This window comes from Mauremys reevesii, linkage group 2 (genome assembly GCF_016161935.1).
Source record: "Mauremys reevesii isolate NIE-2019 linkage group 2, ASM1616193v1, whole genome shotgun sequence".
NCBI lineage: Eukaryota > Metazoa > Chordata > Testudines > Geoemydidae > Mauremys > Mauremys reevesii.
In genome coordinates, this window is record NC_052624.1 from 119,014,515 (window position 1) to 119,037,510 (window position 22,996).

General features: G+C 44.6%; 1 protein-coding gene across 3 annotated transcripts in view; it reads left to right on the plus strand.

Moving 5' to 3' along the window:
* The first annotated feature begins 1,704 nt into the window (after positions 1–1,704).
* Positions 1,705–22,996, plus strand: part of ANKS6 (ankyrin repeat and sterile alpha motif domain containing 6) — a 91,096-nt gene continuing 69,804 nt past the window's right edge. Inside the window, exons 1-6 of one of the 3 annotated variants that reach the window (XM_039526496.1) lie at positions 1,705–2,197; positions 2,940–3,439; positions 8,211–8,255; positions 16,432–16,636; positions 17,458–17,564; positions 21,148–21,296. In XM_039526496.1, the coding sequence (XP_039382430.1) occupies positions 1,851–2,197; positions 2,940–3,439; positions 8,211–8,255; positions 16,432–16,636; positions 17,458–17,564; positions 21,148–21,296 (1,353 nt within the window). In that variant the 5' untranslated portion in view covers positions 1,705–1,850. Of the gene's footprint in view, positions 2,198–2,496; positions 2,647–2,939; positions 3,440–8,210; positions 8,256–16,431; positions 16,637–17,457; positions 17,565–21,147; positions 21,297–22,996 lie in introns of those variants that run through there. The other 2 variants (XM_039526495.1, XM_039526497.1) reach the window with 2 other exon arrangements.

Genomic DNA, 22,996 nt, shown 5'->3' on the forward strand with positions numbered 1-22,996 from the left:
AGATAATGGCATAGAGAATACACTTATGAAGTCTGCGGACGACACGAAGCTAGGAGGGTTTGCAAGTGCTTTGGAAGATAGGATTAAAATTCAAAATGATCGGGACAAACTGGAGAAATGGTCTGAAGTAAATAGGATGAAATTCAATGAGGACAAATGCAAAGTACTCCACTCAGGAAGGAACAATCAGTTGCACACATACAACATGGGAAATGACTGCCTAGGAAGGAGTACTGCGGAAAGAGTCATAGTGGACCACGAGCTAAATATGACTCAACATTGTAATGCTGTTGCAAAAAAAGCAAACATCATTCTGGGATGTATTAGCAGGGATGTTGTAAGCAAGACCTAAGAAGTAATTCTTCTCCTCTACTCTGCACTGATTAGGCCTCAGCTGCAGTGTTTTGTCCAGTTCTGGGCGCCACATTTCAGGAAGGGTGTGGACAAATTGAAAAGAGTTCAGAGAAGAGCAACAAAAATGATTAAAGGTCTAGAAAACATGACTTATGAGGGGAGATTGAAAAAATTGGGTTTGTTTAGTCTGGAAAACAGAAGATTGAGAGGGGACATGTTAACAGTTTTCAAGTATGTAAAAGGTTGTTACAGAGAGGAGGAAGAAAAATTGTTTTTCCTAACCTCTGAGGCTAGGACAAAAAGCAATGGGCTTAAATTGCAGCAAGGGAGGTTTAGGTTGGACATTAGGAAAAACTTCCTGTCAGAGTGGTTAAGCACTAGAATCTCCCTCATTGGAGATTTTTAAGAGCAGGTTAGACAAACACCTGTCAGGAATGGTGTAGATAATTAGTCCTGCCTTGAGTGCAGGTGACTGGACTAGATGACCTCTCATGGTCCAGTGCTATCATTCTATGGAGAACAAAAAAACAGTGAGGACAAGGCACTTCAGTTTGAACAGTGAGGAAAAAGGCCTGAGAAAATGTCTCTGGAATAAGAGCTGGGGCAATATACTCATATGTTTTGCCAAAGTGGGTAAGCCGAGCAGTGTGAAAACTTGATCAGTATGTGTAACTGCCAATGGGGGGAAAGGCTGCATAAGGAACAATGGAAGAAATTCTGCCTAACAGCTTGTGTTTAAAATGTATTTCAAATACTATTTACAATGCTTTGCACTAGTTTCAGTGTTTCCTGTACATAAAATGTTTGTTTATTATAGAAACTATATAGCCTAATCTACAATGGAAAGAGACTAAGAAAGAAAAATCATCATTCAGGGTTTCACATACACTAGCCCTGCCGTTTACCAGTCAAATGGTTTTCCAAATTACAAAAATGTCCGTCTTTGTGTCCAAACTGAAAATGCAGATTTCACAGTATACCTCTACCTCGATATAACGCTGTCCTTGGGAGCCAAAAAATCTTACCGCGTTATAGGTGAAACTGTGTTATATCAAACTTGCTTTGATTCACTGGCGCGCACGCACCCTGGAACATTGCTTTACCACGTTATATCCGAATTTGCGTTATAGCGAGTTGCGTTACATCCAGGTAGAGGTGTAGTAGCAAATTGTGACAGTGCACCCCCAACCCTGGCAAGGCCCTGCCCCAGGAGCTGGGGAAAGGGGAGAGCTAGCAAGCTGTGACAGGCCTTCCCACATCAGTCCCCATTCGCCGCCCCTGGCAGAGGACGGGGAAGGCGGGGAGTAGCGAAGCGGGACCGGGAAGCGCCAGGGAGCTGTCGGGAAGCGCTGCCGGGAGCGGCGTGTGTAACACTACACCGGCTGCCCTCCCGCGGGCGGAGCGCCCAGCTCTCTCTCCTTCCAGGGCAGCGAGGCCCGCGCCGGGGGCGGACGTAGGGAGCGGAGCCGGCGGCGGCGGCCCGGGGCTCGCTGCCGATGGGGGAATGCGGGGTTCCCACCCAGGTCCAGCTGCTTCTCCGCGCCTGCGACCAGGGGGACTACGAGAGCGCCCGGCGCCTGCTGGGGCTGCCCGGGGGCGGCGCGGAGGCGGCGGGCGGCTCCGCTTGCGGGGCGGAGGAGGCGGCGGCGGAGTCCGGGGCGGGCGAGGCGGCAGCGCCTCCACCCTCGGTGCCGGTGGACTGCACGGACGAGGCCGGCAACACGGGGCTGCAGTTCGCCGCGGCCGGAGGCCACGAGCAGCTGGTGCGGTTCCTGCTACGCAAAGGGGCCTCGGTGCAGAGCCGGAACCACTACGGCTGGAGCCCGCTCATGCAGGCGGCCAGGTAGGGCCGGGCGCTGCCCGTATCCGCTCCCGCGCAGCCACTGAGCATGCTCCGGCCGCCCGAGCCCAGCCTGGGGCATTCCCCGAGCCCAGCGCTGGGGCGCCTGGGGCTCGCTCTGCTCGGGGGGCCGAGGGCCGAGGGCGGCTAGCGCGGAGGGGTTTCCTGCAGCACAGAGGTTGGGACGCAGTGGCCTGGTCGGTGTCTCTTTAGCAGAACGGCTGCTGCTGGGGGGCCACTCCCCGCCCCGCTTTGACCTGGCTTTGGTGTTAAAAAGTGGCGCTGTTCTTTCTTCATTTCAAGGAAGCCAGTTAGAAAACAAACAACCCCAAGAGCAGAGGAAAGCTGGGGGAGTGGTCAGCGCAGAGCAGAGAGGTTTCTTCCTGAACAGCATCACCTTGGAGTGTGTCTGTTCCTGCACTTACCCTGGCCAGAGCCCATCATAAACAGGGGTAGGGTTGCCATCTTTCTAATAAAGCAGCAAAGAGTCCTGTGGCACCTTATAGACTAACAGACATTTTGGAGCATGAGCTTTCGTGGGTGAATACCCATTTCTGGTTAACTTGTGTGTGTGTGTGTGTGTGTGTGTATATATATTTATTTATTTATTTTCAGTTGATGTAGGTATAGTATGAGAGTTTAGCATACTGGATAACTGCTGCAGCAAAATTTCACATCCTTTCTATAGGAGATATTTGTTACAGTATAATTGGTTATTTTTTCAATTCTTTTTCCTCCTCTTAAGGTTTGGACATCTAACTGTGGCTCACATCTTGTTGGAGAATGGTGCTGATCTCAATGCACAGAATAAGCTGGGAGCGAGTGTACTTACAATGGCTTCTAGAGGTGGCCATGTCAGTGTCGTGAAATTGTTGCTGGAATCTGGAGCTTTTGTTGATAATTATGACCATTTTAATACCAGTTTGGTTGACAACAGCAAAGAGGAACTGCCTGATATAACACCGCTAACAGCAGCTGCCCAGCATGGATATGAGGCAGTGGTGCACTTGCTACTGGACTGGGGAGCTGATTGTAATTACACTGTGAAGACTGTGGGCTGGAGTCCTCTAATGCTGGCAGCTGTTAGTGGAAAGGTGAGCTTGGCACAACAACTCATGGACAAGGGAGCCAATCCTAACCACCTAAATGTGCTGCATAAAACACCTTTTGAAATCTCCATTGGCTTCAAACATAAAGACATGAAAGATTATTTGGAATCACTAACAACAATCAGACCCCTGACAGGTATGGGCTACTATTCTTTTGGTTTCCTTTCTGCAGGGTTTAGGTTAGACATTTTAAGACATAAGAACCAAAGAGGTAGTTATTAATGTACATTTTATACTTTGAGGCATAGGGCTCTTGATCTAGATGTTCTTGGAGTGGATTTACTCACCTTTGCCTGCAAGCAGGTTTTCTCCAAATAATATGGAGGCATGTTGGTATTTCCATTGTTTTATGGTAACAAGACTGTGAATTCAACTTGAAAAATTAAAAGAAAAAAATTGGTGTTCCCAGTGGGATCCTATTTGTGCTCTTTTAGGGGGAAAATAAAAATATTTACCCAAAGGGGCAAAGAGGTTGAAAAACTGAAGACAATTCAGAGAAGAGCTACGAGAATAATTCAAGTCTATAAATCCTACCTTACAGTGAGAGACTAAAGGAGCTCGGTCTTATTAGTTTAACAAAGAGAAGGTTAAGAGGTGACTAGATCAAAATCTAAATACATCTACATAGGGACAACAAATCTTATACTGGAGAGCTCTTCTGTTTAGCAGACAAAGGCATAGTAATGTTGGAATAGAATGTCTAAATGGAAATAAGACAATTTTTTAACAAAGAGAATAATTAATTTTTGGAACAGACCACCAAAGAATGTGGTAAATTCGTTATCAGTTGAAGTCTTTAAAGCAAGATTGAATGTGTTTTTTAAATACATACTGTAGTTCATCCACAAATTTCTGGGTCTGATGCAGGAATTATTGGGCAAAAGAAATTATGCCAGCAAAATTGATGTCGCTCAGGGAGTGTGTTTTTTCACACCTCTGAGTGACAAAAGTTTTGCTGACATAAGTGCTAGTGTAGACAAGGCCTTAATCCTTGCCATACACTGGGGTCTAGCTATATACTCTCGAAAGGGGCAAGGCAGCAGAAAGGGACACTCACATGAGTTTTGCAGCTTTTAAATATCTGCTAATATGCTGTAAGATGGCTGGCTGATGGGCCCGGTGAGGGAAGGAGAATTCACCCCCTAAACAACTTCAAATTTTCTTCTCTCTCTTTTTTTTTTAATCCACAACATTAAAACAAAAACTAAATATTCTGACTGCCCTACAGGGTGTTGTCTTAACCCTTGTCTCCAGGGCTTCACAGTCCTTAGATGCTTTTGTCCAGGGGGTCTCCAGCACAGGCTTTTTTTCCAGCCAGCTGCAGTTCCCTGTAGGTGTCTTCCTATCTGGCCTTTCACTTGATAGGTATAAGGAGTCCCCCTTTCCAGGTCCTTTCCTGACCCAGGGTCTCCCCTTTCTGGCCCTTTGCCTAAGAGTTAGGAAGCATTCTATACAGTTTTTGAGGGATAGCTCAGTGGTTTGAGCATTGGCCTGCTAAACTCAGGGTTGTGAGTTCAATCCTTGAGGGGGCCATTTAGGGTCTGGGGCAAAAATCTGTCTGGGGATTGGTCCTGCTTTGAGCAGGGGGTTGGACTAGATGACCTCCTGAGGTCTCTTCCAACCCTGACATTCTATGTGACTAGAACCAGGTATTCCGTTCAACTACTGCTCCCAGTTTTAAAAAGTCCAAGGAATTCTCATTCTTCCTTTGGTTTCTCTCCTCAGCATGTGACTCTATGCAGTATTTTGGAATTACTCCCTGTGAAGTCCAGTTATGGACAGAAAACTGTCTGTGTAAAAATGGCAACTTCTAACTTAGTAGTTCTGTCCACCTTTTCTTGATTTCATTTCAAATATATCATTACTTTATACTCCTGTTAGCACTGAACTGCCAATAATGCTTTGGAAGAGGGAGCTGGATTTATTATCTGACTTGTATACACATAACAGAATAATTTCCCCTTAATTATGTGGTGCCAACAGTTCCTAGAGACTTCACAGAGATTTATGAAGACAAACACCATGGCCTAAAAAACTTAAAATTGGAATAATTTCATATGCAGAATTGTTATCCTCTGACTGCCAGATGCTGGGACTGGAGAGCAGGGGATAGATCACTTGGTAATTTCCCTGTTCTGGTCATTCTCTTTGACGAATCTGGCACTGGCCACAGTCGGAAGACAGGATACTGGGCTCGATGCACCATTGGTCTGACCTAGTATGGTCATTCTTACGTTCTTTTATCATTGATAAAAGGATGGAGATGATGGCCTTGGTTTAGAAAAATATTTTTTTTTATGTGAACTGAGCACATTTGATGTGGAAATCCATGAGTAGAAATGAAAATGGAATCCCACAAAGCCATTTTTTAGTTATGTTTCAGAGTAGACATGCACTTTGGGGAATATTTACCCAGGGCAGAAGCTCACACATTTTATCCCAGAAATTCACACTAATGCTTTGAACCTTATTGTGAGCCTTCTGAAGTGAATGTCATCCTTTAACAGATATTTTACTCTTCCAGACATATTACTGTATAAATTTCAAGATTTCTTTTCCTTATACAGAATAGATATTGGGTAGCAAACAACTCTACTGATGCTTTATACAGTCTGTAGTCCTGCTCCTGCACTGAGAACCCTGCAGGTGGACCTCTGCTCCCACAGGGCCTGTATTAGTTTCTTTGTGCTTTCATCTTTACTGATCAAATAGAAGCCTGAATGTACATTTTGGAATAAGATAATTATATGTAGAATATTGTGACAGGGATCCCACAGAGCCACACTGAGGTTACTCAGGGTGAACTGCAAAGAATGGGGCAGACAATCTGCAAAGCTGGTGGATATTCCAATATTTAGATTTACCAAGCCTGCATAAAACAGCTTCTATAATATATTACTGATTACCCAGAAGCCAACAACACAGGTCCCTTAAAGCAGTGGTCACCAACTGGTCAATCACGATCAAGTGGTCGATCCTAGAGGATCTCCCAATGGATTGTGATCTCTGGTGGTGTTGCGTGGCTGCCGCTAAGGCAGACTCCCTGCCTACCCTGGCCCCACACTCTCCTGGAAGCACCATACCTGCAACTCTCATTGGTCGGGAGAGCTGTGGGGGCGGTTCTTGCAGAGAGGGGTAGTGCGCAGAGCCACATGCTCCGCTCCTCACCCCCACCCCTCCGAGGCACGTTGGCCCCTTCCGGGAGCGGTGTGGGGCCGGGGTAGGCAGGGAGCCTGCCTTAGCCTCGCTGCACCTGCCGCCGACTGGGAGCCGCTGGAAGTAAGTGGTGCTCGCGGGAGACCACACCCCAATCCCCAGACTGAACCCCCTCCTGGAGCCAGCACCCCATAGCCCCTAATTCGCCCCTGCCCCAGCCCTGACCCCGTCCCAGAGCCAGCACCCTGTACTCCTTCATGCAGCCCAACACTCTGCTCCAGCCTAGAGCCCTCCCCTGCACCCAAACGCCCTCCTAGAGCTTGTACCCTCACCCCCTTATGCACCTCAACCCCCTGCCCCAGGCTCAGCCCAGAGACCCCTCCCACGCTACGAACCCCTCGGCCTCAGCCCAGAGCCTGCACCCCCTCCAGAACCACAACCTCCTACCCCAGCCCGGTGAAAGTGAGTGAGGCTGGGGGAGAGTGAGCAACGGAGAGAGGGGGGATGGAGTGAGCTGGGCAAAGCTCTGGGGAAGGAGCAGGGCCTCGGTGAAGGGGGCGGGCAGATCTTGGGTTGCCCTTAGATTCAAAAAGTGATCTTGGGTGTAAAAAAGTTGGAAACCACTGCCTTAAAGCAACCCAGCCTCAGGCCTCCACCCAGACACCCAAGTCAAATATGATGAGGATTACTGAAAATCTTTTTCATCATATAAGAAAGTTGCAGCAATCCCAAAGGATCGGACACATTACCTCACAAGTTAATGAATACTTCAGATCTTACCCAAATACATGCTTATAGCCAATCCTTATTAAGTAAATTAAAATTTATTAAAAAAGAAAAGAGAGAGTATTGGTTAAAAGATCAATATACATACAGACATGAGTACAGTTCTGAGATCAGATTCATAGGAGAGATGGTGAACTTTGTAGTTGCAAAGAGTTCTTTCAGAATTAGTCCAATGTCCATTAATCCAATGTCCATATTCAGGGTGATCCAGATGAGACTGGAGATCTCAGTCTTATGACTTAAGCTTCCCCTGCATGAAGCATCAAGCAGATCTGAGATAAAAAAGGATTAAGACCCAAGGGATTTTTATACAGTTCCAGGCCTTCTCTTGACAGCTCGGAGTCCTTAGGTGAAGATTCGTCAATCATGGAGACCTCGAAGTAGACCTATTTCCGAAGCATCACCAGTAATCAGCTGCACGGATTAACATAAGGCAATTTATCCGTTAGGCAATTTATCCCAAACTTTAAAGAGACATATAGACAATGACATTGTTTCACCCAAGATTCATCTAAATGTTAATATTCCCTTTTGATCTCTGAATCGATATCTATAGTGACAGAGAGGAACTATCTGTTTACATGGGTAATATCAAACAAGATATAAGTAAACATATACAATTAGTATCACTTCTAATTCTCTAACAATACAGGTTTGCATTTCACAGTTCTAGCCTATGTAACATAGAATGGCCCTAATTACAATTTACATACTTTTCTAACATGTCTCTAAAGGTTGACTCTGGGTCATTTAGTCTGTGAACCGCTTAACCCTTTTTGGCCATGCGTCACACTTTGTATAAGATTTGTTGCAATTATATAACAGTGGTAGCAACAATGATTTGCATGGTCATACTCTAATCAGATAACATCACAAATATATTTTTACTTTTTATGCTAAACTAATTGTACTAAAATTTTTTAGCTACATGACTCACGTTAATACAGATATTTGTATTTTCTCAGATAATGACAAGAGGCAACCTGATGTCTTTCATGCTTTGAAAATGGGTAAGCATTAAAAAAAAATTCACCACCAAATCTGTTTCTTGAGACTGTAGGGCAGGCTTACTTGCTAACAAGTTCCCACAGTATTCTTGCCAGCAAGTTAAAGAAGTATGGGCTGGATGAATGGACAGTAAGGTGGATAGAAACTGGCTAGATGGTCGGGCTCAACGGGTAGTGATCAATGGTTCCAGGTCTAGTTGGCTGCCGGTATCAAGTGGACTGCCCCAAGGGTCGGTGCTGGGGCTGGTTTTGTTCAATATCTTCATTAACGATCTGGAGGATGGTGTGGACTGCACCCTTAGCAAGTTTGCAGATGACACTAAACTGGGAGGAGTGGTTGATACGCTGGAGGGTAGGGATAGGATACAGAGGGACCTAGACAAATTAGAGGATTGGGCCAAAAGAAATATGATGAGGTTCAACAAGGACAAGTGCAGAGTCCTGCACTTAGGACGGAAGAATCCCATGCACTGCTACAGACTAGGGACCGAATGGCTGGGCAGCAGTTCTGCAGAAAAGGACCTAGGGGTTACGGTGGACGAAAAGCTGAATATGAGTCAACAGTGTGCCCTTGTTGCCAAGAAGGCTAATGGCATTTTGGGTTGTATAAGTAGGGGCATTTCCAGCAGATCGAGGGATGTGATCATTCCTCTCTATTCAGCACTGGTGAGGCCTCATTTGGAGTACTGTGTCCAGTTTTGGGCCCCACACTACAAGAAGGAAGTGGATAAATTGGAGAGAGTCCAGCGGAGGGCAACAAAAATGATTAGGGGGCTGGAGCACATGACTTATGAGGAGAGGTTGAGGGAACTGGGATTGTTTAGTCTGCAGAAGAGAAGAATGAGGGGGGATTTGATAGCTGCTTTCAACTACCTGAAAGGGGGTTCCAAAGAGGATGGATCTAGACTGTTCTCAGTGGTAGAAGATGACAGAACAAGGAGTAATGGTCTCAAGTTGCAGAGGGGGAGGTTTAGGTTGGACATTAGGAAAAACTTTTTCACTAGTAGGGTGGTGAAGAACTGGAATGGGTTACCTAGGGAGGTGGTGGAATCTCCTTCCTTAGAGGTTTTTAAGGTCAGGCTTGACAAAACCCTGGCTGGGATGATTTAGTTGGGTTTGATCCTGATTTGAGCAGGGGGTTGGACTAGATGACCTCCTGAGGTCCCTTCCAACCCTGAGATTCTATGATTCTATGAACATGGAAAATTGAAACTATGTACTGGAGTTATAGGCTACTTTGCTCTTTCCTTACTATTTAGATAAAGATATGAACAAAAGCTACATGCTTAGTGTATCAAAATCAGAGGTTCTGACAAGCTAAAAAAGACATTCACTGCCTGTGATTCCTTTGACACACTGGGAGGATATCAAAATGAGAAATCCACTCCAACATTTTCAGGACTCAATTACAAGTAAATACCAAGGTGAATGGGTTGACAGTCATCAAGAATTCTTCTTGCAGTGTTGCAGGAGGACAGGACTCTAACAAGAGCTGTGCCATGCTGATTCTGTCAGTCTTTCAAAGTTTGTATATAGTCCCTCAGTTCCTGCCTGTAGACTAGATGATGTGTAACTAGATTAATCTACCTTTGCCCTGGCTGAGACTGATGACAGGCTGTCAGGGGATGATGGGGTGGGTGCTGATGTCCCAGCTGGTATTGGCAATCAACTTCTCTAGATGACAACACTGGAGTATCTTCTGTATCTTCACGAGACCTCAGCAAGTCCAGGACATGGCTTTCAACCTGGGTGAGGCTTTGAACCTGTAGACTCCATCAGTACAGGAAGAGATCTATGCCTTCTTGAGCATGGCCCTGATCAAACTGACCATCTACATACAACCTTCTCTGATATAAGTGTTATCAAGAAGTATAACACTTAGGAACACAGTATAACACAGAGGAAGCACCCACCAGTGACTGGAAAGATAAGGAGACAAGAAATTAAAATCCAGTGTACACAGCTAATAGACTACCCAAACAAAGTCAAAACAGATAAATTAAAATATTTCAGCCTTATGCTGATCAGTAAATGTCAGCAGTCAACCATTCGTGCAAAATGAGTTACCTAGTCTACATCATAGCAACCTGGCTTGCCGACACCATTTTCCCCATGCTAGGTCACTTGGGCCCACCAACCCAGTCCACAGAATGCAGATTAGTAGATGATGTAGCCATAATTCTCCCTTCCAGATTCAAGTGCAGGAAATATATACTTGAAACAAAATCTTTGCAGTTCATCTATCTGACCTATAGGACCAGGGACAAATCCAGACTGGATAGCCTGCTAATCCACAGACCTTTGGAGACCAGTGACTTTTTAGAAGAGCAGCTTGAAATGCTATCTGAAGAGCTGAAGATCTGTTGTCTTGAAACACCAACATTCAAATGGATGATGCCACAGATGCAGCAGTACAAAATCTCTTATCCCTGCTATCAGGTGGGTTCTTTACTTTTCTTCTGCAAATCTGAGGTGGTGTGGTCTAGGTCATTCAGGACAACAAGTTTCCAATATACTGTGTCATCAAGCAATGAGGAGCAACAATAGCCAAGTATTTTGGCACTCAACAGTGGAAAAAGTTCTTGAAGGGTCTAGCTAATGTTTTTCTACCAGTCAAAGACCCAGTTACCATCTGGGATCTGATGCTCACTAACCTATCTATAAAAAGAGGCTTCCTGATGACGGTGACATGAATAAGGAGAGTAAGTTAACTATAGAGTCTTGTGCCTGACCCTCCATTTCTTGTTTTTCACAAGACCATGGTTGTTATACGTACCCACCCCAAGACGTTAACGAAATAATTAACTTTCTGGTGTGAGTGTGTTTCCCATAAGCTTCGTGCACACCATGAAGAAGTTAGGCTTTACACAGTGAATTTTAAGAGAGCTTTGAGTTATTACGTAGATAAATCTAGGGTGTTTAGAAAATTACTTAGATTTCTTTTTATTCCATATGAGAAACATTGTAAGGGAAATGTCATTGCTTCTTGACATCCGACCAGATGGATTAGATTGTGCACAGAGAATTGTTTGCATTTTAGCTAGTGTTCCCAAATTAGACAGACTTTGGGCTAATTCAACAGGAAGTACCTCCTGTGGTTGTCTTCATCACGGTCAAACTGAGAAGCATAGGATTATGTTTACACAATGATAATACCTAGATTTACCTCCAGATCTGATGCTAGGTTTGGGAGTGCTTTTACAATTGATGTTCGATTACAAACTCTTCAGCCCACTTATCTCTGGAGTTTGTACTGCTTGTCAAACTAGCAGTACTGAAAATGGGCAGAGACTACTCTGACAAAGAAAGGGATGATACTTGCCAATAATTGCACTTCTTCAAGGGTGTTACGTCCCTACATTCATGCTAACCACCCATCTTCCCTTTTTTCCCTCAGGGTATGTCTACACTACGAAATTAGAAGTCGATCTTTAGAAAGTGATTTTATACAGTCAATTGTGTATGTCCCCGCTACGCACATTAAGTCGGTGGAGTGCATCCTCAATACTGTGGCTAGCATCAACTCATGGAGCGGTGCACTGTCAGTAGCTATCCCGCAGTCTCCGCTGCCCATTGGAATTCTGGGTTAAGCTCCCAATGTCTAATGGGGCAAAAAGATTGTCGTGGGTGGTTTTGGGTATGTCATGAGTCTCCCTTACCTCTTTCCCTCTCTCCCTCTCTCCATGAAAGCAATGGCAGACAACCATTTTGCGCCTTTTTTCCTGGATTACCCATGCAGACACCATAGCACAGCAAGCATGGAGCCTGCTCAGCTCACCGCTGCTGTCGTGAGCATTGTAAACACCTTGCACATTATCCTGCAGTATGTGCAGAACCTGGATAGGAGCTGCCAGCAGGAGGAAGATTGTGAGGAGCACATGGACACAGACGTTCCTGAAAGCACGGGATGTGGCAATTGGGACATCAGGGCGGCAGTGGGGCAGGTTGATACAGAGGAACACTGATTCTGGGCCCGGCAAACAAGCACAGACTGGTGGGACCACATAGTGTTGCAGGTATGGGATGATTCCCAGTGGTTACAAAACTTTCGCATGCGTAGGGCCACTTTCCTGGAACTTTGTGAGTTGCTTTCCCCCACCTTGAAGTGCAGGAATACCAAGACAAGAGCTGCCCTGACAGTTGAGAAGCAAGTGGCGATAGCCCTGTGGAAGCTTGCAACACCAGACAGCTACCGGTCAGTCGGGAATCAATTTGGAGTGGGCAAATCTACTGTTGGGGCTGCTGTGATCCAAGTAGCCAATGCAATCACTGAATTTCTGCTAACAAGGGTAGTGACTCTGGGAAATGTGCAGGTCATAGTGGATGACTATGCTACAATGGGGTCCTTAACTGTGGTGGGGCGATAGATGGAACGCATATCCCTATCTTGGCACCGGACCACCTTGCCAAGTACGTAAACTGCAAGGGGTACTTCTCAGTGGTGCTGCAAGCACTGGTGGGTCACAAGGGACGTTTCACCGACATCAACGTGGGATGGCCGGGAAAGGTGCATGATGCTCGCATCTTTAGGAACTCCAGGCTGTTCGAGCAGCTGCAAGAAGGGACTTACTTCCCAGACCAGAAAATTACCGTTGAGGCTGTTGCAATGCCAATAGTTATCCTTGGGGACCCAGCCTACCCCTTGCTCCCATGGCTCATGAAGCCACACACAGGCAGCCTGGACAGTAGTAAGAAGCAGTTCAACTATAGGCTGAGCAAGTGCAGAATGGTGGTAGAATGCGCATTTGGACGTTTAAAAGCTTGCTGGCGCTGTTGCTGACTAGGTTAGACCTCAACACAACCAATATTCCCATTGTTATTGCTGCTTGCTGTGTGCTCCATAATATCTGTGAGAGTAAGGAGGAGACGTTTATGGTGGGGTGGGAGGTTGAGGCAAAACGCCTGGTGGCCGATTTTGAGCAGCCAGACACCAGGGCGATTAGAAGAGCACAGCTAGGCGTGCTGCGCATCAGAGAGGCTTTGAAAACCAGTTTCATGACTGGCCAGGCTACGGTGTGACAATTGTGTGTGTTTCTCCTTGATGCAAACCTGCCCCCTTTGTTGATTTGAATTCCCTGTAAGCCAACCACCCTCACCCCTTTGATCACAGCTGGCAAAGGAAATAAAGTCACTATTGTTTTGAAACCATGCATTCTTTCTTTATTAATTAAAAAAGAAGTGAGATAACTGACAAGGTAGTCCGGGTGGGGTGGGGGAGGAGGGAAGGAGAGAAGGACAAGGCCACATTGCTTATTGTAGCCACACTACAAATCAAAACTGTTTGAATGACAGCCTTCTGTTACTTAAGGCATCCTCTGGAGTGGAGTGGCTGGGTGCCCGGAGCCTCCCCCCCCCCCCCCCCACCATGTTCTTGGGCATCTGGGTGAGGAGGATATGGAACCTGGCGAGGAGGGCAGGTGGTTATACAGTGGATGCAGCGGTGGTCTGTGCTCTTGTTGCCTTTCCTGCAGCTCCACCAGATGCCTGAGCATGTCCGTTTGCTCCCCCATTAGCCTCAGCATCGCCTCCTGCCTCTTCTCATCGCGCTCACTTAATGCTTTCCTGGACTCTGCCACTGAATGCCTCCATGCATTCAGCTTGCCCTATCAGTGCGGGAGGACTGCATGAGCTCGGAAAACATGTAATTGCAAGTGCGTTTTTTTCGCCTTCTGATCTGTGATAACCTCTGGGATGGAGATGGTAGGGGTAGCATAGAAACATTTGCACCTGCGGGGGGATAAAAAGGGAGAGTACAATTTAAGAAGATACATTTCTGAGAAGAAAAGGGAGATTCTTTCACAGTGAATCAAGCAATTCACAGCAGACAGCACATGTGCTTTAGGTACAAGGTCACATTTTGCCTTTTATATTGAGCGCCTGCCGGTATTGTGACACATCACACACGGCTGGGCAACAGAATTCAGTTTCCAGGCAGCCATGGTAAGCCAAAGGGTACGCGGGGTTGGCTTCTTCCGCCTTCATAACATGTGGGAATGGTTTTAAACTGCAGCACCTTCCTTTCCCAGAGCAAGCAATGCCGGTTGGGTTTGCCATTTAAAAGGAGGGAATGTGGTTTTCGGGTGGATGTGCAGGACACCCCTCCCCCCAACCCCACTGTGTGGCTATTCTCTGGGATGAACCCTTCACCCCTGCCCCCCACCGCGTAGCTATTCTCAGGGATGTTCCCTTTTAGCCAAGCTCAAACAGCCCAGCATGAACGGGGTACTTTTACTGTTCCCTTACAAAAATACCCCTATTTCAACCAGGTGACCATGAATGATATCACTCTCCTGAGGATAACACAGAAAGATATAGACAGAATGTTGCTTGAATGCGACCAAAACCCAGGACCATTCACTGCCATGCTTTGTGCTGCAATGATTCCAGACTACTTGTTACTGGCTTGGCGTGGTAAAGTGTCCTATCATGGAGGACGAAATAAGGCAGCCCTCCCCAGAAACCTTCTGCAAAGGCTTTTGGAGTACCTCCAGGAGAGCTTCATGGAGATGTCCCTGAAGGATTCCTGCTCCATCCTCAGGCACGTTAATAAACTTTTCCAGTAGCTGTACTGGCTGTGAATGCATCCCAATTCTTCAGGGCAAATCAAACATTAAACACAATTGCTTTTATCCCCTGTAGTGTAGTTACAAATGTGCACTCACCAGAGGTGCCTTCTCTGGCTTCAGGGTCTGGAAACCCGCCTTGGGAGGGTATTGCCTCCATGGTGATGAAAACGTCCTGGCTGCGGGGAGAATGGATTCTCTGCTTGCCTGCTGCGAATTCTCTTCCTCATCCACAAAATCCTCCCTGTTGCGTGAGACTCCCGCCTTGCAGGTGTACACGGACAGTAGTGGGGTAGTGGTAGGGTCCCCCCCTAGAATGCCATGTAGCTGATCATAGAAGTGGCACGTATGGGGCTCTGACCAGAGCTACCATTTGCCTCCTTTGTCTTTTGGTAGGCTTGCCTGAACTCCTTAACTTTCACGCAGCACTGCTGTGTGTCCCTGTTGTAGCCTCTCTCCACCATGCCCTGTGCGATTTTGGCATATATATTAGCATTTCTTCTTTTTGATCGGAGTTCGGCCTGCACAGATTCTTCTCCCCATACAGCAATCAGATCCAGTGTCTCCCGTTCAGTCCACGCTGGAGTTCTTTGTGATTCTGGGGGGACTGCATGGTCACCTATGCTGCTGAGCTTGCCACGCTGACCAAACAGGAAATGAATTCAAAATTTCCCAGGGCTTTTCCTGTGTACTTGCTTAGTGCATCGGAGTTGAAAGTGCTGTCCAGAGAGGTCACGTTGGAGCACTCTGGGATAGCTCTCAGAGGCCAATGACATCAAATTGCATCTGTATTACCCCAAATTTGACCCAGCAAAGTCGATTTTAGTGCTACTTTCCTCACCGGGGAGGAGTACAGCAGTCGATTTTAAGAGCCCTTTAGGTCGACAGAACGGGGTTCGTTGTGTAGACGCGTGGCTTATAAAATCGACCTAACATGGCTAAATTCGACCTAACCTCATAGTGTAGACCAGGGTTTAGAGTCCTCTCAAATCTGTTAAGATGCTAGAGTACAGTAAAAGTAACAAGGCCCCAGTGGCTAACAGGCTCCTTCGTGGTAAATTTTCGACACCACGTTCAGTCATGAAAGTGAAACGGGATTTTAGGCCTGTTTTAAGAGCAAATCAAAGTGAAACCTTAACTACAGAGTCAGTACCAATGTCTCCATAATATTTAATGTACGCATTTTATACACCGGCTCTAGGGATTTATCCTTGGAATTATGGGATAGTGCTGTGGTGCACAGGAAAAGACTGGAGGGAGCACTTTGTGTGGATACACTCCGCCTGTTTATGCAAAACAGGACAGATACGCTGATCAGTTGAAGGAACAAATAGCACTACAAATTCTTAGCTGTAACATTTAAACCTGAAATAGTAAAGTTCTCTAATGTAGATGGAGCTATAGTGTATGTGAAGTAATAATATTTCTGTTGATGTTGCTATTTCATTTAGTTTTCATAGTACAATAAATTTTAAAGGTGATATATATTTTGTTTTTCTTTTTAAGTAAGAATATTTTGTCAGTGTTAGCAAATCAAAATATATATTAATTTAGAGGCTGAGAAATTGTCTATTCCTAATATACAGCATTATTATGTTTTCTGACTTTCTTCATAGGAAATTTTCAGCTGGTTAAAGAGATTGTGGATGAAGACCCAAATCAAGTTAATATTATTAATGGTGATGGTGCTTCTCCGCTGATGATTGCAGCTGTAACTGGACAGTTGGATCTTGTACAGCTGCTTGTTGAGAGAAATGCTGACATTGACAAACAAGATAATGTTCATGGCTGGACAGCCCTAATGCAGGCCACATACCATGGGTAAGTGATTTTTCCCCTTGATTAGTGGTAGGAGAGGGTTTATTCTACTTCCTAGATATGGACACAAAAGTAATCAATTAGATATTGGCTCAGAATAGCAGAAGGCAAGCTAACTAAAAATTCTATATGTTAATGCCAAGGAACAATAAGTCTTATGCTGGTGAGAAACACCAGGCCTCTCTTAGGTGCTGAAACTTGTGGTATTGTTGATGTGATTTTCCTCGGTGCTAGCTTCAAAAGAAGCTTCAGTTTTGGTATTGGGACCCTCAGGTTTCTTTAGCAGGTCTTATCTCCAGTAAGTGGCTTGGAGACCTAGGGTACCAAGCTGGAACCCTGCCAGTGCAGAGTAGCACTGGTTCAGAAGCCTCAGTCTCTAGTTTCATCAACCACTCCTCACTCCAAGGAGAATAAGAGGAGGAAAGTTCTTAGGGAGCCCAGAACTCTCTTATGAAGAAACAGCAGAAGAAGAAACATTGAGACTATGGATCCAAGAACTGAATGGCAGATCTGGGGACTTCAGTGCTGGAGACCCTAAGTGCCAAACTGGTTCTGCAGTTAGCCAGGAGCATTCTAATTTGTTGCAAAGATTTTGATATGAGGGTTCCACTGTTCCCCCCCCCCCCCCATCAGAAGTGACCCCTCATTTTCTATGTTAGAGGGTTCCTTGCTGGTGCCAGTCCCACAGAATTGAGAGCCACCTAGGTTGTCTATAGACAATATCTGGACAAATTCTAATTCAGGAAAAAGAGCGTGGCATAAGAGGGAAGAGATGGAACATTAGCACTCTTTCACATATGTGACCAATTTTTTTTCCCTTAAAGAAATAAAGAAGTTGTTAAGTATTTGTTGAATCGAGGAGCTGATGTCAATCTACGTGCAAAAAATGGATACACAGCCTTTGACCTGATAATGCTACTGAATGATCCAGGTATGTTATGTCACAGAGCCCAAAGGAAATGCTTGCAATGATAGCACATGCAACAAGGAAAACATCTCTTCTAATTTAGAAAATACATTTGAATTGTAGAAAATAATCTCCCATGAGTTCCATGTGACAGAGAGAGATTATTTTCTGGAAACAGTATGCTTATTGGATTAAATGGTCAGATAGAAGTGTACAGACATTTATGGGTTATAGCTTGTCCTTTTAGAATCTGTTTATTCCTGCTGCCTGGTTTTTCAAGTCTGGTGTCAAAATGCAATGTTTGTGTCACCAGTGTCTTTTCAGTGATGGTGAATTATGATGGCCCAAAGATACTCCTGTGACATCACTAAAAATATAGAGTAAAAATATAGAATAATTATGAAAGTGAAAGCTTCCATTTGCACAGATGTCTTAGTAACCAACAGTAAAGAGAAAGGAAAGAGTGTGTGCCATCATCTGGAAAGTGGTGAACTCCTGGGCAAATCTCTTTTTTAGCTCTGTAAGATGGAGTAAAAGTCACATTTCAGGAGTCTAGCATTTTTTTTTATTGAAAAACATCCTAGAAAGAAAGGAAAAACACCTTAAATGGGGCTTTGGTAAAATGTTTTTAATGTGTTTCTATTAAGCTGTCAAATAAATGATTTTAGCTTACATTATTTGGCACTTTTCTATTATTCTTACCTGTATCTGAACTGGCTTTTCTGAAGCCAAAGAATGCTGTTTCTGATGGAATTAACCTTTGCTATCTCTGTATTTCCTTCACTCCATCCAAGAGAGATAACGAACGAACAGGCAGAGGACCTCTTTTAAAAAAAACAACAAAAAAACAAGGAAGGTGGAAAAAAACTGAACACTAAATAGTTCTTAGTTCTGGTATCACCAGTTGACTATCTAGTGTTGACTGGTAACCATTAGAGGTGCAGGGCCGTCCAGAGGATTCAGGGGGCCTGGGGCAGCTGGGTCTTCGGTGGCAATTCAGCAGTGGGTCCCTCTTGGAGGGAAGGACCCGCCGCCGAATGCAGCCGAAGAATGAAGCGGCGGCGGTAGAGCAGCCTAAGTGCTGCCAATCGCGGGGTTTTGGTTTTTTTTCCTGCCGCTAGTGGCGCTTGTACTCACCGGGCGGCGCTTCAGTGGTGGGAACTTCACTTGCTCCGAGTCTTCCGCAGCACTGAAGGACCCACCGCCGAGGACCCGGAGCGAGTGAATGGCCCGCCGCCAAAGTGCCGCTGAAAACCCGGAGCGGCTTGCGGGGCCCCTGCGGGGCCTGGGGCAAATTGCCCCACTTGCCCCGCTCCTGGGCTACCCTGTAGAGGTGTACTGACATCTTGATTGGACAGTGTTCCAAGCTATACTGTGGGTTATTGACAGTATATGTCTGCCTGTGACATGTTGCAGTGTCACAGGCAAAAATGTAGAGAGAGAAAACTAATTCAGAAACCCTACTGCTTTGACAGGTCCTTGGCACTCGTGCTGATACAGTGTGGGCAGGGAGCTGAGAGGAGGACTGCAGCAGAAGGCTGGGTGATCTGCAGGCAGTTAAACCCTCAAGCTCACAGATCCCAGTCAGCTAGGTAGAGCACTTTCCACTCCATGATCTTTTCAGTTCAGGGCATCACAACAGAGACTCCTTTTTCAGCTGTGTTCTCTAAAGTTTCCCACTATTGCAGCATCACTTGTGGGAGCTCTGTGTACACAAGGGACTGAGGGCTGTCAGTTCTTGAATCACTGACAAGTACCTGCACCTTATCTGGATTGGAGCTCTCACTAGTGGAGCTGCACCCAGGGCAGCAATAGTGGGAAATTTTAGGGGAAAAAATATCTGCTGAAGTGTTTTTTCTTGTGGTGAATGTCAACTTGCAGAGCTGACGAAGGTTTCCGGTTTTCTACCCAGTCAGGCTACCATGTAGGCCAGTTCTTTCCTTCTGAAAGTCTCTTCTGGTTCTGCTGGAAATAAAGTTTTACTGAACTTCTTTCCAGCATCAGCACTGCAAAGACACACATATTTAGTTCCAAATACAAAATGTCCTTTTTCCCCTAACAAGTCATGTTATTCCACTCCTTGTGCTTACTAACTCTGGACACACAAGTATCCCTCCCAGCCACTGTCAAGTCTTCCACTAGTCCATCTCCCCTTAGATCATCCTGTCCCCTTCCACTGCAGCATGTAAAATAATCTGGGATGAGATCTCCAAAAGCGCCTAAGTTAGCAAAACCAGTCCCATTGGAAGTCCTAGCTCCCTTAGGTGTTCCTAATGCCCTTGGATCTTGTCTTTGTGACACGTTACTGCTCGGCAAGCCAAAGTGTGAGTCTACAGTGCACTAGTTTGCTGTGCAGTATCATCCCATATGGACACTGCTACAGTGCACAAGAGGTCCACAGTGTGCTTTGACATATGGCTCTTTGAAACAGCTGGCCACACAGTAACATAGACAAACCCCTGGCCACTTTTGCAAATCCCATCTCTAACCCTTGTGTATTTCATTAAAAACTTTGGGGGGAATCCTGACCCCAGCGAAGTTAATACTAAAACTCCTGTTGTCTTCAGTGCTGTCAAGGTCCCACACTTTGTTTTTAGAACACTTATTGCCAGTATAAAACATTACTTTGCTAATGTATGTCTCCCTTGTGGTTTGTTCTTTCCCCTTTCATTCGCTCCACTTTGTTTTTTTCTGCTTTGTGTCTTGGTGTATTCTCCATCATTTTCACTATCTTGTTGCCCATAGATTAATTTTTACACAGCGTTTAATGGCTTTTAAAATGTGCACATTATTTTTTCTCTAGATTCATTATTGTCATTTTTTTTGTCTCCCAGATACTTTTTTTGATTCTGTTTCACTCTTCAGCATTTTTTCTCTTCAGGAGTCTCTCTCTTTCTTTCCCTCATTTTGCCTTCCCATCTTCACCCTTATATTCATTCTTTCTTTCCTCTCCCTCTTTTTTCTGTTTTTTTCCCTCCTTTCTTTTATCCACTTTTTTTCAGTCTGTTTGTTGTTTAATCTGAGAATTGCTCTTCCCTCTGGAATTTGTCTTCAAACTTCCTATCTCCAGCCTATGCTCAAGGAAAGAGAAAAGAATATCCTTTCTCTCTGCTCTCTTCTTCTGTCTCAGGTGAGAAAAAGTAGCTTCTTGATGTTTTTATTAGCCCCCATCAGGCAACTGTCAGGTTCATTTGTTAAAGTGCTCTTGATTCTGACTGAGCAGAGCTCTCTTCTTGCTGTTCAATACTCTTTAGTCTTGTTCTAGTGAATCAAGCACTGATAGTGCTTCTGTAGGTTTGGTGGCATAAGTACCACTGTGTAAGTCAGCAGCTCACTGAGCGCAGGGCCACCATTCAGTATTTGTGGTCAATCCATCTTTGTATCTGAACGTTATGGAAGTTTCACCTGGAGAAGAATAGAGAGGGAGGGCAAAACAGGGAGCCCTTGGCACCAGAACTTTAGACGTATGTGTCTGGTGTTGTTGCCTTACACTCTCATAGGATGCATAGGAGAAGCTTCAGCACATCAATCCTGGTCATATATTTGAGATGAAGGGACATTTACAAGTAAAACAAAACAAAACAAAAACTAATTTTGTTTTCTCCAGACACAGAACTGGTACGTCAACTAGCATCAGCCTGCATGCAAGTAGACAAAGACAAGGGTAAGCAGAACAACAAATCATCTTTGCCCTGTTCTAGAAGTAGGCAATCTTTAAATATCCCGATGTTGCCAGATGACAAAGGAGGATTAAAGGTAAACAAATTTCATATGTATCTCTCTTTGATGATTTCTGCATAAATAACTTGTACAATTTACTCTAAGGTATGAAGTGTGGAAAGTCACCACACGGAAGTGTTTTAGACCTAGGACATAACTAACATATTTGCTTTCTGCAAGCCAAGTATGCATTAGTCCTCTCTGATTTTCTAAGATGTGGACTGTGGTAGACTTTTTGGCTGCTGGAGTGGTGGTAAGGAGATGGGATGGAACTGTTTCTTTAATTTTAGAGGACAGTTGATATAAGCACACTTACAAAGAAACTTATTAAACAAATGCTAGTAATAATAATAGGGCTCAGCTTTTCCTAGACGTGATAGCTAATTAATTCCTTCATCAAGTGATTGCTGAACCGACGAGGGGGGGGCCATTTTTTTTTTTGATTTTGGTGAGTAACGAGGACCTTGTTGAGAAATTGTTGTGGGACAACCTTGGGCTCGAGTGATGAGAGAGCTAATTCCAAAAAAAAAATATGAATAAGGATAATAGTGCATCTGAGACTAGGTAGGTGATTTATTTCAAAAGCTAACTACTAAAACTAAATTAAGGAGGAAGCAGCAAGCAGCAAAGAATCTGTGGCACCTGTTAGACTAACAGATGTTTTGCAGCTTTTGCTTTTGATGGGTGAATACCACTTCTTCTTCCTCTGATAGTTAGGGAAGGGACTGGGTAACATATTTAGGGGGATCTGGGGGCCTGGGGGGGGGGGGGAGTTTGGAGGTTGTTTGTGCAGTTTGTCAGGCAGAGGGGGAGAGAAAAAAGGCTCATAGGTAGCAGTTTTTTTTTTTAGGAGCTGCAAGCGCAGCGTCTTAGAGGTAAAAAAAAAAAACAGAAAGCGGACCAGAGGTGGAAAATGGGAGGGATCAGGGAGGAACCTACCTTATTGAGGAAGAGGGGGGGAAAGGGAAGTGAGAAAGGCAGCGTGCGGAAGTGGAGGAGGAAAACGATAGGGATTAAAATTAATAGCATAAAGTTTTTAGCCATAAGAAAAAAGAGAAAAAAGAAAGAAGAAGTGGAGAATAAAAAAAAAGGAAGAAGGAGTGGAGATGATATATAATCTTGGAATGGGCACAATGATGATGAGGCTATTAATTTGAAAATGGAAGGATGAAGAGGGAAGGAATAGTGATAGGGGAATGATGGGTGGGGGATGGGAATGAAGGAATGTATAGCCAAACTGAACAGCTTAGAACAAAGCCAAACTTGAAAAGCTTAAGGGAAAATCTATCCTAAAATTAATAATCAATAATAAAGATATTAATAATTGTAAGATATAATCTTTAAAATTTGATATTATTAATAATTCCCTAATACTGGATGGAATGTAGGTTATTAGATAATAGTGGGAAAGAAAAAAAAAAAGTAAAGTGGAAAAAAGTAGTATTAGTCTAACATCTGTGTAAAAAAAAGAATAAAAAAAAGTCAAAGAAAAAATCTTAAAAGAGAGGGCCATGGGCAGCATGGGCAGATTTACAGGATGGATTATTTAAGGGAGATGAGGGTAAATCAACCCAAATCAACCTTTGAGAGAGACTTTTTTAGACAAACAGATTTTTGATCTTTGGATCTATCTGGATTTCAGTATCTGGATTTCATGAATACGTGTAGAAAAATTACTTAAATTGGAAAAAAAAAAAGATAAAATGAAAAAAGGAAGGGAAAAAAGAGAAGGAGAA